This window comes from Bombina bombina, chromosome 6 (genome assembly GCF_027579735.1).
Source record: "Bombina bombina isolate aBomBom1 chromosome 6, aBomBom1.pri, whole genome shotgun sequence".
Classification (NCBI taxonomy): Eukaryota; Metazoa; Chordata; class Amphibia; order Anura; family Bombinatoridae; genus Bombina; species Bombina bombina.
The window spans coordinates 51,899,809-51,918,192 of NC_069504.1; the positions used below are offsets into that span (position 1 = coordinate 51,899,809).

Here is an 18,384-nt window from a genome sequence, read left to right on the forward strand (position 1 = left end):
ACTGAGACCATTAGGGACTGGAGATAAATAAACAAGTAAAGTAGCACAATATTATATACCCATTTCCCACCAATGAAGACATGTGACATTACATTTTGTCATTTTGTGGTATTTTAATTAAGTCTTATATACACTTTTTTTGGTACAATTTTAGGATGGAACACCAATGTTCAGCTTTCATTCACCTGAGCAAGTTGATGATGACACTCTGAGTATGCCCTTGATCATTACCATCATATGTCTAGCTGTGGGCCTTCTGATTATCGCTGCTATTTATGGATGTTGGCATCAGAGACAGACACACAAGAGAGAACAGGTAAACAGTGCACTAGAAATCTTCAGAAATTTTATTTTATTTTTCATTTTAAAATTTAGGGAAAAGAAGTTTAAATTGAAAGTGCAACTAATATAACCGTTTAAAGGGACATTAAACCCGAAATTTTATTTCACGATTCAGATAGGGAATACAATTTTAAACAACATTGCAATTTACTTCTATTATCTATTTTTCTTCATTCTTTAGATATCCTTTGTTGAAGAAATAGCAATGCACATGGGTGAGCCTATCACATGAGGCATCTATGTGCAACCACCAATTAGCAGCCACTGAGCATATCTAGATATGCTTTTCAGCAAAGGCTATCAAGAGAATGAAGCAAAATAGATAACAGAAGTAAATTAGAAAGCTATTTAAAATTGCATGCTCTTTCTAAATCATGAAAGAAAAAATATGGGTTTCATGTTCCTTTAAGCTGGCCAAAAAGCTACAAATGCTTTTTGGCCAACAAGAACTTCTGCTGGTGCTTATTGGCTGAAATGTACTTCCTGTTAATGGCCATTAGCTGATAGGTTCCTATCATTCAATAAACATTAGAAAGCAGTTATGTATTAGCCAATGAGCATTAGTTGGAAGTAAAAAAAATCTAAATTAAAGTTACAATTATTAACTAAATAATACCTATTTAAAACTAAATAAACACTTACCTATGAAATAAACCCTAAGCTAGCTACAATATAACTAATAGTTATATTGTATCTATCTTAGGTTTTATTTTTATTTCACAGCTAAGTTTGTATTTATTTTAACTAGGTAGTTAGTAAATAGTTAATAACTATTTACTAACTAATCTACCTAGTTAAAATAAATATAAACTTACCTGTGAAATAAAAATAAAACCTAAGATAGATACAATATAACTATTAGTTATATTGTAGCTAGCTTAGGTTTTATTTCATAGGTAAGTGTTTATTTAGTTTTAAATAGGTATTATTTAGTTAATAATTGTGACTTTAATTTAGCTCTGTTTTAATTATGTTAAAGTTAGGTGGTGTTAGGGTTAGGTTTAGGGGTTAATAATATTTAAATAGTATTTGCGATGCGGGAGGGCAGCGGTTTAGGAGGTTAATAACTTTATTATAGTGGTGACAATATCAAGGAGCGGCGGAATAGGGGTTAATAATTATTTTTAGAGGCGGCGATGTCGGGAGCAGCAGATTAGGGGTTAATAACTTTAATATGGGTGTTTGCGATGCGGGAGGGCCTCGGTTTAGGGGTTAATAGGTAGTTTATGGGTGTTTAGTGTACTTTGTAGCAGTTTTGTAGCGTAAAACTCATAACTACTGCTTTTAGATTGCGGAATGGATCTTGTTGGTATAGGTTGTAACGCAAGCTTTTTAGCTTTACCACAAAACTCATAATGGCTGCGCTATGGATGTCCCATGAAAAACTGACGTTGTGTTACAGGCTAAAAGGCTTGCTGTACAGCTATACCAACAAGACTTGTAATGGCTCCAGTGCTGTTTTAACGCTGAAATGGCCATTTTTTTAGCGTTAAAACACGAACGCAAAACTCGTAATCTAGGTGTTATAAGGGAGATATACATTAATAACTAGTATGTATAATAAAGTTGTAAAATTCCAAAATACAATCAGTAATACTTAGTAGAACTGTAGTGTGATAGTGTCCTAAGTTAAAGACAAATATTGCTGCTTGAGAACGAAGTGCTGTTGGGGTGAAGACAGGTCTGTTTGTGAGGCCGTTTATACACAAAAGGAATCTAAAAAACAAAAAAACAGTGCATCTCCGATTCAAGTAGTATTTAATGAATAGCGAAATTGCTTCCATTTGCACTCACATGCACCGATACTGCAATGTGGAGGATACTGAGACGCTGAAACTCAGGTTGGGATATTTTAAAGGGAAAGTCAAGTAAAAAAAAAGTTAGTTCATGTGTTTCATATAGATAACATTGAGTTCATGCATGTGAAGTGACCTAGGAGTGAGCACTGATTGGCTAAAATGCAAGTCTGTCAAAAGAACTGAAATAAGGGGGCAGTCTGCAGAGGCTTAGATACAAGGTTATTACAGAGGTAAAAAGTGTATGTATATAACTGTGTTGGTTATGCAAAACTGGGGAATGGGTAATAAAGGGATTATCTTTTTAAACAACAAAAATTCTGGAGTAGACTGTCCCTTTAAGGTTCATATGTTTGTTACACATGTGAGTGTAATTCTTTTAATTTGTGTGTGGAAGCGATTTCGCTATACATTAAATGCTACTTAATCCGAGATGCGCTGGTTTAATGTTTGTCAGACAGGCTGCACTGTGATACAAAGATACGGAATTCTGATTAAAAATTATATTTTCCTTAGCACTTTTTTGTTAAATCAGCTTGTAAGTGCTGTCTTATCCACTAGATAGCAGTGTGTGCTAAAAATATAAAATTGTTAAAAGCATTGCTGCAAAACTGCTGTCATATAATGCTCCAAACGTGCACTCTTCTGAACCCTGTTTTGTTTTGTTTTCTTTTCTTTTAGAGACTCACAGAAGAACTCCAGACAATGGAAAATGGTTACCATGACAACCCAACGCTGGAAGTGATGGAGACATCTCCCGAAATGCAGGAGAAAAAGGCTGGGCTGAACGGAGAGCTAGGGGACAGCTGGATTGTCCCCCTTGACAACCTGACTAGAGAAGACCTGGGTGAAGAAGAGGATACTCATTTATAAAGAAAGCAAAGAGCAATATGACTGTCTGGGATATCCAGTGATGTGTTTGTGTCACGTGGATGAACAAGCCAATAATCAGTGCCTGATAAAACTATTTGACATTTCTGTAAAGAACTGACTTTCAGTTAATAATCTCACCATTGACCCCGAGACATACTTCTTAATTATCCCAAGGCATTTGGTGGACACATTCCAAGAATAACTTACCAATGACCAACGACCAATATTTATAGTTTCCCACTATCAGTGGGGTGTTGTCCATAAAATTAGAAGCCATACTGGAAAGAGTATTGGAAGCCTTTTTTACCCACAATGCAGTGTTGTATTGGCACAAACAAATACATAAAAAGTTGATAGTACTTTTATTCTTCATTGTATACAGTAAATGAAGGCGATGGACTACATACCATCTAGTTATACTGGAGTTTATTTCACAATGGGGTGAGATGAAGATCTATACAAAAGTTTGGCTGACAGAACCTTCTTTGGCTTGGCTTGAAAGAAGGGGAAAAATGGTGAAACCATTTTATATTTGCATTTATTTGTATCATGTTAGTATTTAGGTAAAGATCAGAAACTTTATTTAACTGGATCTGTTTCTAATGTGAATAAGGTTTTTGTTAAGCCAGACATTCTGCCTGATACACACAACTAACATTTCTAAAGTGAATACTGTAGTCAATTTATCAAGCCTCTTGGGGTGTAATTTGCCTTTTATTTCTAAAAAGGGAATACTTTAAGGTGAATTCAGTGTATATATGTATGTACAGCACTATAAAGAAAAGCTTTTCTTAGATATGTGAAACGCGTGCACAATATTTTTTATTTTTTTTAAACACTGCCTTTAACCACTTGGCTGTTAGAGAGGAGCTTCAGGACATTGCAACCTAGGGATAAAGAATCTGGGAATTTTTGTGGTGTAGTATATAGAATATTAACCACTTTAATGCCAGGTTAATGTGCTGGGTATCTCTGACTGTATGGCATAGTATGTGCTATAAACCTTCAAAAATGATTGGAACAAAAACTAAATAAGTAAATACTGTTACTGTAAAATACAAATCATCAGTTATTAAAGAAACTTGTAAGGAGGTTATAAGATGCTGAGGTGTATTTAGCTAAATCATGACATCATGTTAGAATAAACATATTCACTTATCAGAATTGAAACTGTAAAAGAGGTAGTTTAAAGCTCTAAACAATTCTAGATATTTGTGTGTATCTAGTAGATGTGCATTTCGGTTTTCATTCACTAAACAAATAATGAAAAGGGCCACAGTTTGCTTCATTTGTCTTTTTTTGGTGCTGGATATATTCATAGAAAACAGTGCAATATACAAATATCTATGCAAACACAGATATTTATGTGTTGCATTTATTTACAAATATATCCGGTACTGAATATACCCAAACGATGCAGACTGTAGCCATTTTCAACATTTAGTTAAATAATGCCGAAATGCACGTCTAGTATCTATACACTAACATTTATTAGTGACTCTTTACAGGTGGCACCTATAAAATACTATATATATGTATTATATGTATGTATGGGAACCCTTTGCAGTTAAGTAGATGAAAACATGAAAAAACATATTTATGCAATAATCATATTTAATTAACTGTTATACAGTGTTTATGCTGTAACTATTTGACATTCCAATGTTCTGCATGTAGCAGAAAATGTTCTATGTATTTGTAAATAGATATTCCTATATATATATCTGTATATAGCTATACCTATATATAATCATGTATATAAATATAGGTATAGATATATATTGTACCAAAATACAATCAGATATAAGTAGAAATATGTATTTATGAATAAACAGAACATTTTCTGCTATGTGAAAAACATTGAAATGTGAATTATTAATATTTTCATGTCGGGTTAGCACACTTGAGAATATGCGTTCGGGTTTGAGCAAGAGTGGGGTGTCAGTTTTTCCCCCCACTTTTTTTCTTCATTGACTTCTATGGAGAATAGTTTATCAAGCAATATTCTACGTCTGGCTTATTGCAGGGGTCAGGTTAGTGAGTGAGCTAACTTTTTACCTTCAACTCGTAATACCAGTGCAACTCGACAAGCACAAAAAGTTTACTTCTAGCACAATTAACTCAACGAGATCGCTCCGCTTGTAATCTAGCCCTGAAAGTCTGGCACTCATCTTGATTAAACGCAGAATGGAAGAGTTAGTTAAAGCATTTGGCTAAATGGAGATAGACCTAGGACCACATTAAGGTCTATTCCTCCCTGGGTCCCTAACCTACAGCCACACAATGCATGCCTTATCCAAACACACTGAGATACAAACAAGGGTGACACAGACCCTTTGTAATTTCCCTAGACACATACAAAAAACGCAAATGGACTACACTCTCAAACCGGACTGGATACACATCAAATAACCCTGCAAAACTCACAGCCCTGGGTTCTTGCAAGCACTCACAGACAGCTGCACAGCTTTCAGGGACTCAAACAGTTAACCCCAGCCAAGCTTGGGTGCAAAGAGTCATTGAATGTGAAGCCGCTCGCCGCATTTGGCATATATATATGAAAACATAGTCAAAATTAATGCATCACTCACCGGATTTTCAAAAGGTTAAAAATTCACCTTTATCATAACAGTTTAAAATTCCATATCCCCAAACGTTTCGGTGTCCGACTGACACCTTTTTCAATGGGTAAAAAATGATAAATGCGGTATGATTTCTACTGATGTGTGTGTGTATATATATATATATATATATATATATACACACATGTATAAAATTAAAATGCAGTCTTTAAGGGAACATAATACTTATATGCTAAATCACTTTAAAGTGAGGCAACATAACTGTAAGATGCTGACATGAAAATATCACCTAAACATCTCTACTGTTACACTTCAGCTGCTGTCCAGCTGCAAGTTGAAAAAAAAACTCCAACAATATCCAATCAGTATCTGCAGTGTTGAGGTAATGCTATGCACTTGCTATGATCTCATGAGATTTTATGAGGTTTCATAGAACTTACTTAAAGGGACAGTCTACAATATAATTTTTATTGTTTTAAAAGATAGATAATCCCTTTATTACTAATTTCCCAGTTTTGCATAACCAATAGTTATATTAATATACTTTTTACCTCTGTGATTACCTTTTTATCTAAGCATCTTTTGACAGACCCTGATCACATGACTGTGACTATTTAAAATCTATTGAGTTGCATTAAGTACTGTGTTGTACTAACTGTTAAATAACTTCCCTGGCGTGAACGCATTGTTATCTATATGGCCCACATGAACTATCAGTCTCCTGTTGTGAAAAGCAAATACAAAAGCATGTGATTAAGAGGCTGTCAATAGAGCCTTTGAAACAGGCAGACATTTAGAGGTTTAAATGTTATAAAGTATATTAATCTAACAATGTTGGTTGTGCAAAGCTGGGGAATGGGTAGTAAAGGCGTTATCTATCTTTTTAAACAATATCAACTGAATAGGAAAATAACATGACTGTGCCTGCACATGACAAATGCACACTCTCTAGCTTGTCCTGGGACAAGAATCCTACATCATTTGGGTATCAGATCCCTTTAAGCCATCTAAAGAGTTTAAACAAGTGGAGTCATACTAGCACTAAGAAATGCACTCTAACTGCATTAACCCAACAGTTTGTCAATTAAATAAGAGATTTCCTGTAATATTTACACCTTCTTAAGATATGTACATATTTAATGAAATAGTAAATTGGCCACAAAATGCCATATTAAATTGGCACTTTTGTTGGACAAATCCTGTGAGCGTAATTGTTTTGATCAGTTTATATATAGCTATAAATCCCTCTATATTTTATGTATATTTTTAATGTTTTATTGCTTTAGACCTATTTTCTTTTTAAAGCACAGTATCATATAAAGATCTCCTTTTTATACGTGTCTTTTTAACTATGTGCAATTGTGGCATTAAGGAAAAGGTATTAAAGTATACTGTGTAACACTTAGTTGCTCAACACGGCTCACAATTTCCTCTTCATAACTTTGAAATATAACTGTTTGGACTAGTTTCCTCCTCAGTTAATATTCCTTTATCTATTTCTCTACTTGTGACAACGGTTTGAAAAGAACCCACAAAAAAATGCTAGACTTTTTAATCTTGTAAAACGTTAGAATGGGAATCTTTGCGTTGCTGCCCTTTTTGGTAGCCAAGAGCTTAATTAGACTACGCTGGAACAATCTGTGAAACGCACTTCTCTTTATTCCATTTTTTCTGATGTTTTAATACCTATTTAGAGACATTTGTAGCTGTACAATGCGCTGTATGTACTGTAATTGTATTATGTAAGTGCCATACTAACACTTTAAAAAATTAGGCGCTTTTGTGAGCTGCCCACGTCACCAAATTATTTCTTGCTTTATTTTTAAAAGTACTAATGTACTGTTTGTTCTATGACTCAGCCTTGGTTATAAGGAATACATTTTACTGTAAAAGAATATTCAGTACGAACTACTTGTGTGCGTCACAGAGCAAAATGACAAATAACACAGATTACCTGTTGTATAGGCTTGCTTTTGAAATAAGTAGAACGCTAAAGAGCTTTTATACTCAACTTGTCCTTAAAAAAAGGTGAATTTACACATTGCTATGCACTTCCTTTAAAAAACTAATTCCAACACACATTTAAAGTTCCACACAAACCCCCAAAAAATGATAAGGTCCTGTGAGAAACTGCATTTAAAAATTTATTGTACTCATATTTTTCTGTCATCCATGTGATGATATTCATAATTATTTAGCTTGAACGAATGTGACCCCACAATGCAGTGTGTTTAACCCTTTAGCAGGTTAAAGTACTGCTCTGGGGCCGCAGGGCACTGATAGTACCAAGCAGACACAGTTGCTGACTCAGCAGCTGTGCGATTACCACTGCTGATTGGGTGACCAGTAATTTCTGCTTGGGACCAGAGTGCTCTGTTGTTGTTAAACACATAGAGCTCGAGTGCTGCAGTATCAGTTGTGTGCCTAGTACTAATGTTCATTGGTTGAAATGTATGTTCTGCTAATGCTAAGATACTGATACTGACGCCTGTAAGCTGATGAAGTAGCAGAAAGTATAACCTATAAGCCAAAAGGCCAATGCGTATTAGTGGGAAGTGGCTGATACTGCTGTATTAGTTTTTAAAGTAAACAGCATTTATGTCACATTTTGAGAAAAAACAGGAAATGCAGCACTTTTATATAATAAAATATAATTTTAATATTAATTTTTACCTTAGGAGCTGGCTTATTTTTGGTTCAGAACCTGGGTTACGCTTGCTTATTGGTTGGCTGAATGTAGTCACCAATAAGCAAGAGCTATCCAGGGTGCTGAACCTAAAATGGGCTGGCTCCTAAGCTTTACATTCCTGCTTTTTAAATAAAGATAGCAAGAGAACGAAGAAAAATTGATAATAGGAGTAAATTAGAAAGTCTGAATCATGAAAGAAAATATTTAGGTTTAGTATCCCTTTAACAGTAATTAGCAGAAAATAGAAATGTAAAATGTTATGCAGCAACTGATTACTTTTTGCATATATGTTTGCTTGCAACCTGCATATAATGTTTTAGAACAATCATATATGTAATTCCATCTCACTAATTAGGACACAAATGCTTCTAATGGATTAGAGGAGTCAACAAATATTAGAATTCAGTTCACAATTTCCACATGGCAAACTCTAAAAGCACTGAAATAAATCCCTTCTATACAATGGGGCCCATTTATCAAGCTCTGAACTGAGCTTGTGGGCCCGTGTTTCTGGCGAGTCTTCAAACTCGCCAGAAACAGCAGTTATGAAGCAGCGGTCACAAAGACCGCTGCTCCATAACCCTGTCCGCCTGCTCTGACCCGGCGGACAGGAATCGCCAGAATTCGAGTACGATCGGGTTGATTGACACCCCCCTGCTGGCAGCCCATTGGCCACGAGTCTGCAGGGGGCGTCGTTGCACCAGCAGCTCTTGTGAGCATTCAGCGAGGTCTTGCGGACCTGATCTGCACCCATGATAGGCCCCAATGTGTTTTAATCCAGTGTAAAATGACCATATTTAAACACAAATGATATGAAGGGCTGTAAAAGATTTTACTGTATTGCCTTTTAGTTCCTTTTAGTTGTATATTTGCAATACTCATTCATAAATAATGCTTGTGCCTCGTAGATAAACTCTGGTTATGTAGTTATGTGAGATGAACATAAATAAACATTCTTGAAAGTCATAAAGTTTGGGAGGAGAATCTGAGAATAGCTTTAATTTTTCCTTCCTTTAAGCATTTAACTTTTATTTACTAGGTCTATTAGGATCCCTTTAACTATATATATATAATGTTTTAAATAAAATTAAATGATTACCATCATAAACAGTAAACTGGTAAAGCTGTAAAGCAGGGGTGTCCAAACTTTGCTCTCCAGAGGTTTTGGAACTACATTTCCGATGATGCTCAGCCAGCATTTTATCTAGTTGAGCATCATGGGAAATGTAGTTCCAAAACCTCTGGAGAGCAAAGTTTGGACACCCCTGCTGTAAAGGATGACATATGGGAGAGATTCTGTATAATATGATATTTATCTTGAGTACTTAAATGCAAGTTTACAAAGATGTTAGGGTACGACGTGTTTCTTACAACATACAAAGCCAGACTTCAGTTTTCAGATCTGGAATTGTGTGAAAGACGTTGACTAACCATGGTTGTAGAACATCATTCTTTCTCAAGGACACACATTTCAAGAAGAATTTTTTTTCTGAATAAACAATAATTCTATGTAAAAGACCAAGGATATACCCTATGTTACTATTAGCCTTGTATATATTAAGTTGTAAACATAGCTACTATTCACATTTGTTATGCCTTATGGGAAGAATTCCTTACCAGGATATTTGGATATTACATACCAGAACTGCTTGTAAATGCAGATCTCGCAATGCTTCAAAATATGTCAAGACAGTAAGAATATTAAACAGCAGTAGTGCTAGACTAAACACCTCATTTTGACTCTATTAGATGACCAGCTCTACACCAGTTCCATTAAGGTTATGACCCAGTCCTCTCAGACCTAGGTTTAAAAAATGGACATTTTCAATTATGGTATTTATTAAGATTTCAAAATAAATTGAGATTCAGAAAGCAAGATTTAAAATTAAAATCACCTGACCATCTGTAATACCAATCTCACTTTTTTAATAGTTCACTAGTAAATCATTTGGGGCATTGACATTTCAGACAATTTTCTATTCACCTTTATATTCAATAGTATACACATTATTAGTGAATCTTGGTCTCTGTCTTTCGTATTACACATCTAAACTAATTTAATGTGCCTTGTAAAATAATTTACTTTTCTCATGAAGACCTTGTAAAAACATGTGCAATGTGGTGCAGCCATCTCTTACAGCTAAGGGGTTATATGTCACAAATGACCTTTTTTCATGAAACTGAGACAATGGTATTTAGAAAGGGAAGAATTTAATTGTTATTGTTGCTTCTTTAATTTCTGTTATATCTGTGGATTGTACAGAGAAATGTATGTTGTATTTTTTATTAATTTTTTTTCACAAAATGATCTATTCTTATGAGAACAGGAGTCTGTTATACGCTGGAATTGAATGAAAACTGGAGAGTTACCAGAAACGTTTTTGTACAAATTATATTTTGCACAAAAAAAAAAATGTAAACCCATAATAAAGTTGTGATCTAAACAGCTTTTTATCTTTTATATATAGATATTATTGCAACTTTTAACCAAAATCTTATGCCTAAGATCATAAATGTGTCCTAAAAGGGCCTAGTAAAAAGAATAAACTTGTTAAAATCAATATGTCCCAAATATATTTAGTTTTTTTTTTTTAAATTAAAAGATTTTTTTAAAATATTTTCAAGTATATATTATGTACTTCCTTGCCAAAGTTAAATACATGGTGTAGCAATATTCCTTATTCTGCTCATCTCAACAGTGGCATTAAAGAAACATCAAAGCCAAATAGACTATTCTATTTTAACCCAAAGGACCAAAAATGAAGACAAGTGAGCAAAAAGTATAAAGCCAACACTTTTTTTTAAACTTTTATGTCTATGAATAAGCGCCACTAGGGGGCGTGAAACGCGTCAGTCCGTTACCCTCTGTATGGCCACCATGTCTGTCTGTGGATTCAATTTTTAAGAAGTTCAATAAAGTTTAGTACTTGCATTTTTGGTCCTTTGGGAAAGCATTTGTGGCTTGATCTACTCCTGCTATGTCCTCCCCCCCCCCCCCCCCCCCCCCGGATACAGTGAGTGTATTGGGTGAGCTTTTGCTTAAAGGGACAGTCTAGTCAAAATAAAACTCATGATTCAGATAGGGCATTCAATTTTAAACATTTTTCCAATTTACTTTTATCATCAAATTTGCTTTGTTACCTTGGTGGTATTTTTGAAAAGTCTAGCAAGGCTCAAACTGATTTCTAAACCGTTGAAAACCGCCTCTTTGCTCAGAGCATTTTGAAAGTTTTTTGCAGTTAGACAGTACTGGTTCATGTGTGTCATATAGACAACATTGTGTTCACTCCCATGGAGTTATTTAGGAGTCTGCACTGATTGGCTAAACTGCATGTCTGTCAAAAGCACTGAGATAAGGGGGCAGTCTGCAGAGACTTAGATACAAGGTAATCACAGATGTAGAATATAACTTAATATAACTGTGTTGGTTATGCAAAACTGGGGAATGGGTATTAAAGGGATTATCTATCATTTTAAACAAATATTCTTGTGTATACTATCCCTTTAACTTCCGGATACCTTCCTAGATGCTCGCTTTGAGCAGTGGGACTTGTGTTGCCAATGTGTATTCTATTTTAACCAACGTTTCAATCTACTTCTATTACAACATTTGCTTCATTCTCTTATTATCCTTTGTTGAAGGAGCATCAATGCACTACTAGACGTTAGCTGAACTCATAGTGTGAGCCAATAGCAACATGCATATACTGTATGTGCAGCCAATAATCCCTTGCTAGCTCCCAGCAGTACATTGTTGTCACTGAACCTATCTAGCTATGCTTTTCAACAAAGTACACCAAAAGAACAAAGCAACTTAGATAACAGAAGCAAATGGAAAAGGTGTTTAATATTGTTTGCTCTATCTAAATCATGAAAGTTAAAATTTTGACTTTACTGTCCCTTTAAAAGCACAGAAAAACATAATTTATGTAAGAACTTACCTGATAAATTAATTTCTTTCATATTGGCAAGAGTCCATGAGTTAGTGACGTATGGGATATACATTCCTACCAGGAGGGGCAAAGTTTCCCAAACCTTAAAATGCCTATAAATACACCCCTCACCACACCCACAATTCAGTTTAACGAATAGCCAAGAAGTGGGGTGATAAGAAAGGAGCGAAAGCATCAAAAATAAGGAATTGGAATAATTGTGCTTTATACAAAAAAATCATAACCACCACAAAAAAGGGTGGGCCTCATGGACTCTTGCTAATATGAAAGAAATGAATTTATCAGGTAAGTTATTACATAAATTATGTTTTCTTTCATGTAATTAGCAAGAGTCCATGAGCTAGTGACGTATGGGATAATGACTACCCAAGATGTGGATCTTCCACTCAAGAGTCACTAGAGAGGGAGGGATAAAATAAAGACAGCCAATTCCGCTGAAAATAATCCACACCCAAAATAAAGTTTAAATCTTATAATGAAAAAAACTGAAATTATAAGCAGAAGAATCAAACTGAAACAGCTGCCTGAAGTACTTTTCTACCAAAAACTGCTTCAGAAGAAGAAAACACATCAAAATGGTAGAATTTAGTAAAATTATTCAAAGAAGACCAAGTTGCTGCTTTGCAAATCTGATCAACCGAAGCTTCATTCCTAAACGCCCAGGAAGTAGAAACTGACCTAGTAGAATGAGCTGTAATCCTTTGAGGCGGAGTTTTACCCGACTCGACATACGCATGATGAATTAAAGATTTCAACCAAGATGCCAAAGAAATGGCAGAGGCCTTCTGACCTTTCCTAGAACCAGAAAAGATAACAAATAGACTAGAAGTCTTTCGGAAATTCTTAGTAGCTTCAACATAATATTTCAAAGCTCTAACTACATCCAAAGAATGCAATGATCTCTCCTTAGAATTCTTAGGATTAGGACATAATGAAGGAACCACAATTTCTCTACTAATGTTGTTAGAATTCACAACCTTAGGTAAAAATTTAAAAGAAGTTCGCAACACCGCCTTATCCTGATGAAAAATCAGAAAAGGAGACTCACAAGAAAGAGCAGATAATTCAGAAACTCTTCTAGCAGAAGAGATGGCCAAAAGAAACAAAACTTTCCAAGAAAGTAATTTAATGTCCAAAGAATGCATAGGTTCAAACGGAGGAGCTTGAAGAGCCCCAGAACCAAATTCAAACTCCAAGGAGGAGAAATTGACTTAATGACAGGTTTTATACGAACAAAAGCTTGTACAAAACAATGAATATCAGGAAGATTAGCAATCTTTCTTTGAAAAAGAACAGAAAGAGCAGAGATTTGTCCTTTCAAGGAACTTGCAGACAAACCTTTATCCAAACCATCCTGAAGAAACTGTAAAATTCTCGGAATTCTAAAAGAATGCCAGGAAAAATGATGAGAAAGACACCAAGAAATGTAAGTCTTCCAGACTCTATAATATATCTTCCTAGATACAGATTTACGAGCCTGTAACATGGTATTAATCACAGAGTCAGAGAAACCTCTTTGACTAAGAATCAAGCGTTCAATCTCCATACCTTTAAATTTAAGGATTTGAGATCCTGATGGAAAAAAGGACCTTGCGACAGAAGGTCTGGTCTTAACGGAAGAGTCCACGGTTGGCAAGAGGCCATCCGGACAAGATCCGCATACCAAAACCTGTGAGGCCATGCTGGAGCCACCAGCAGAACAAACGAGCATTCCTTCAGAATCTTGGAGATTACTCTTGGAAGAAGAACTAGAGGCGGAAAGATATAGGCAGGATGATACTTCCAAGGAAGTGACAATGCATCCACTGCTTCCGCTTGAGGATCCCTGGATCTGGACAGATACCTGGGAAGTTTCTTGTTTAGATGAGAAGCCATCAGATCTATTTCTGGAAGTCCCCACATTTGAACAATCTGAAGAAATACCTCTGGGTGAAGAGACCATTCGCCCGGATTTAACGTTTGGCGACTGAGATAATCCGCTTCCCAATTGTCTATACCTGGGATATGAACCGCAGAAACTAGACAGGAGCTGGATTCCGCCCATACCAGTATCCGAGATACTTCTTTCATAGCCAGAGGACTGTGAGTCCCTCCTTGATGATTGATGTATGCCACAGTTGTGACATTGTCTGTCTGAAAACAAATGAACAATTCTCTCTTTAGAAGAGGCCATGACTGAAGAGCTCTGAAAATTGCACGGAGTTCCAAAATATTGATTGGTAATCTCACCTCCTGAGATTCCCAAACCCCTTGTGCTGTCAGAGACCCCCAAACAGCTCCCCAACCTGTCAGACTTGCATCTGTTGAAATTACAGTCCAGGTCGGAAGAACAAAAGAAGCCCCCTGAACTAAACGATGGTGATCTGTCCACCACGTCAGAGAGTGTCGTACAATCAGTTTTAAAGATATTACTTGAGATATCTTTGTGTAATCCCAGCACCACTGGTTCAGCATACAGAGCTGAAGAGGTCGCATGTGAAAACGAGCAAAGGGGATCACGTCCGATGCAGCAGTCATAAGACCTAGAATTTCCATGCATAAGGCTACCGAAGGGAATGATTGTGATTGAAGGTTTCGACAAGCTGAGATCAATTTTAGACGTCTCTTGTCTGTCAGAGACAGAGTCATGGACGCTGAATCTATCTGGAAACCTAAAAAGGTTACCCTTGTCTGAGGAATCAATGAACTTTTCGGTAAATTGATCCTCCAACCATGATCTTGAAGAAACAACACAAGTCGATTCGTATGAGATTCTGCTAAATGTGAAGACTGAGCAAGTACCAAGATATCGTCCAAATAAGGAAATACCACAATACCCTGTTCTCTGATTACAGACAGAAGGGCACCGAGAACCTTTGTAAAAATTCTTGGAGCTGTTGCTAGGCCAAACGGCAGAGCCACAAACTGGTAATGCTTGTCTAGGAAAGACAATCTCAGAAACTGATAGTGATCTGGATGAATCGGAATATGCAGATATGCATCCTGTAAATCTATTGTGGACATATAATGCCCTTGCTGAACAAAAGGCAGGATAGTCCTTATAGTTACCATTTTGAATGTTGGTATCCTTACATAACGATTCAATATTTTTAGATCCAGAACTGGTCTGAAGGAATTCTCCTTCTTTGGTACAATGAAGAGATTTGAATAAAACCCCAGCCCCTGTTCCAGAACTGGAACTGGCATAATTACTCCAGCCAACTCTAGATCTGAAACACATTTCAGAAATGCTTGAGCCTTCGCTGGATTTACTGGGACACGGGAAAGAAAAAATCTCTTTGCAGGAGGCCTTATCTTGAAGCCAATTCTGTACCCTTCTGAAAAAATGTTTTGAATCCAAAGATTGTGAATTGAATTGATCCAAATTTCTTTGAAAAATCGTAATCTGCCCTCTACCAGCTGGGCTGGAATGAGGGCCGCACCTTCATGTGGACTTGGGGAGCTGGCTTTGGTTTTCTAAAAGGCTTGGATTTATTCCAGACTGGAGATGGTTTCCAAACTGATACCGCTCCTGTGGGTGAAGGATCAGGCTTTTGTTCCTTATTGTGACGAAAGGAACGAAAACGATTATTAGATCTAAATTTGCCTTTAGATTTTTTATCCTGTGGTAAAAAAGTTCCTTTCCCTCCAGTAACAGTTGAGATAATAGAATCCAACTGAGAACCAAATAATTTATTACCCTGGAAAGAAAGGGAAAGCAAAGTTGACTTAGAAGACATATCAGCATTCCAAGTTTTAAGCCATAAAGCTCTTCTAGCTAAAATAGCTAGAGACATATACCTGACATCAACCCTAATGATATCAAAGATGGCATCACAAATAAAATTATTAGCATGTTGAAGAAGATTAACAATGCTATGAGAATTATGATCTGTTACTTGTTGCGCTAAAGCTTCTAACCAAAAAGTTGAAGCTGCAGCAACATCCGCTAAAGATATAGCAGGTCTAAGAAGATTACCTGAACATAAGTAAGCTTTTCTAAGAAAGGATTCAATCTTCCTATCTAAAGGATCCTTAAAGGAAGTACTATCTGCCGTAGGAATAGTAGTACGTTTAGCAAGAGTAGAGACAGCCCCATCAACTTTAGGGATTTTGTACCAAAATTCTAATCTGTCAGATGGCACAGGATATAATTGCTTAAAACGTTTAGAAGGAGTAAATGAATTACCCAAATTATTCCATTCCCTGGAGATTACTTCAGAAATAGCATCAGGGACAGGAAAAACTTCTGGAATAACTACAGGAGATTTAAAAACCTTATTTAAACGTTTAGATTTAGTATCAAGAGGACCAGATTCCTCTATTACTAATGCAATTAAGACTTCTTTAAGTAAAGAACGAATAAATTCCATTTTGAATAAATATGAAGATTTATCAGCATCAACCTCTGAGACAGAATCCTCTGAACCAGAGGAACCATTATCAGAATCAGAATGATGATGTTCATTTAAAAATTCATCTGAAAAATGAGAAGTTTTAAAAGAACTTTTACGTTTACTAGAAGGAGGAATAACAGACATAGCCTTCTTAATGGATTTAGAAACAAAATCTCTTATGTTAACAGGAACACTCTGAGTATTAGATGTTGATGGAACAGCAACAGGTAATGTAACAGTACTAAAGGAAATATTATCTGCATTAACAAGTTTGTCATGACATTCATTACAAACAACAGCTGGAGGAATAGATACCACAAGTTTACAGCAGATACACTTAACTTTGGTAGATCCAGCACCAGGCAGCGTTTTTCCAGAAGAATCTTCTGACTCATTGTCAATCTGGGACATCTTGCAATATGTAATAGAAAAAACAACATATAAAGCAAAATTGATCAAATTCCTTAAATGACAGTTTCAGGAATGGGAAAAAATGCCAGTGAACAACCTTCTAGCAACCAGAAGCAATAAATAATGAGACTTAAATAATGTGGAGACAATAGTGACGCCCATATTTTTTAGCGCCAAAAAAGACGCCCACATTATTTGGCGCCTAAATGCATTTGACGCCAAAAATGACGCCGTATCCGGAACGCCGACACTTTTGGCACAAAAAAACGTCAAAAATGACGCAACTTCCGGCGACACATATGACGTCGGAAACAGAAAAAAAAATTTGCGCCAAAAATGACGCAATAAAATTAAGCATTTTCAGCCCCCGCGAGCCTAACAGCCCACAGGGAAAAAAAGTCAAATTTTAAGGTAAGAAAAAAATTGATTTATTCAAATGCATTATCCCAAATAATGAAACTGACTGTCTGAAATAAGGAACGTTGAACATCCTGAGTCAAGGCAAATAAATGTTTGAATACATATATTTAGAACTTTATATAAAAGTGCCCAACCATAGCTTAGAGTGTCACAGAAAATAAGACTTACTTACCCCAGGACACTCATCTACATGTAGTAGAAAGCCAAACCAGTACTGAAACGAGAATCAGTAGAGGTAATGGTATATATAAGAGTATATCGTCGATCTGAAAAGGGAGGTAAGAGATGAATCTCTACGACCGATAACCGAGAACCTATGAAATAGACCCCGTAGAAGGAGATCATTGAATTCAAAATAGGCAATACTCTCCTCACATCCCTCTGACATTCACTGCACGCTGAGAGGAAAACCGGGCTCCAACCTGCTGCGGAGTGCATATCAACGTAGAATCTAGCACAAACTTACTTCACCACCTCCATAGGAGGCAAAGTTTGTAAAACTGAATTGTGGGTGTGGTGAGGGGTGTATTTATAGGCATTTTAAGGTTTGGGAAACTTTGCCCCTCCTGGTAGGAATGTATATCCCATACGTCACTAGCTCATGGACTCTTGCTAATTACATGAAAGAAATAATCCACAACCCAAATCAAAAGTTTTAATCTTATAATGAAAAAAACTGAAATTATAAGCAGAAGAATCAAACTGAAACAGCTGCCTGAAGTACTTTTCTACCAAAAACCGCTTCAGAAGAAGAGAAAATATCAAAATGGTAGAATTTAGTAAAATCATGCAAAGAAGACCAAGTTGCTGCTTTGCAAATCTGATCAACAGAAGCTTCATTCCTAAAAGCCCAGGAAGTAGAAACTGACCTAGTAGAATGAGCCGTAGGAATTGTAGTACGTTTAGCAAGAGTAGAGATAGCCCCATCAACTTTAGGGATTT

The 18,384-nt window shown here is 36.1% G+C and overlaps 1 protein-coding gene across 1 annotated transcript in view; it reads left to right on the forward strand.

Annotated features, from left to right (window-relative positions):
* PODXL (podocalyxin like) overlaps window positions 1-10,843 on the forward strand; it is a 238,120-nt gene extending 227,277 nt beyond the window's left edge. Inside the window, exons 7-8 of the mRNA XM_053716395.1 lie at window positions 155-316; window positions 2,820-10,843. Coding sequence (XP_053572370.1) covers window positions 155-316; window positions 2,820-3,011 — 354 coding nt within the window. The 3' untranslated portion in view covers window positions 3,012-10,843. The remainder of the gene's footprint in view (window positions 1-154; window positions 317-2,819) is intronic.
* Window positions 10,844-18,384: the final 7,541 nt, after the last annotated feature.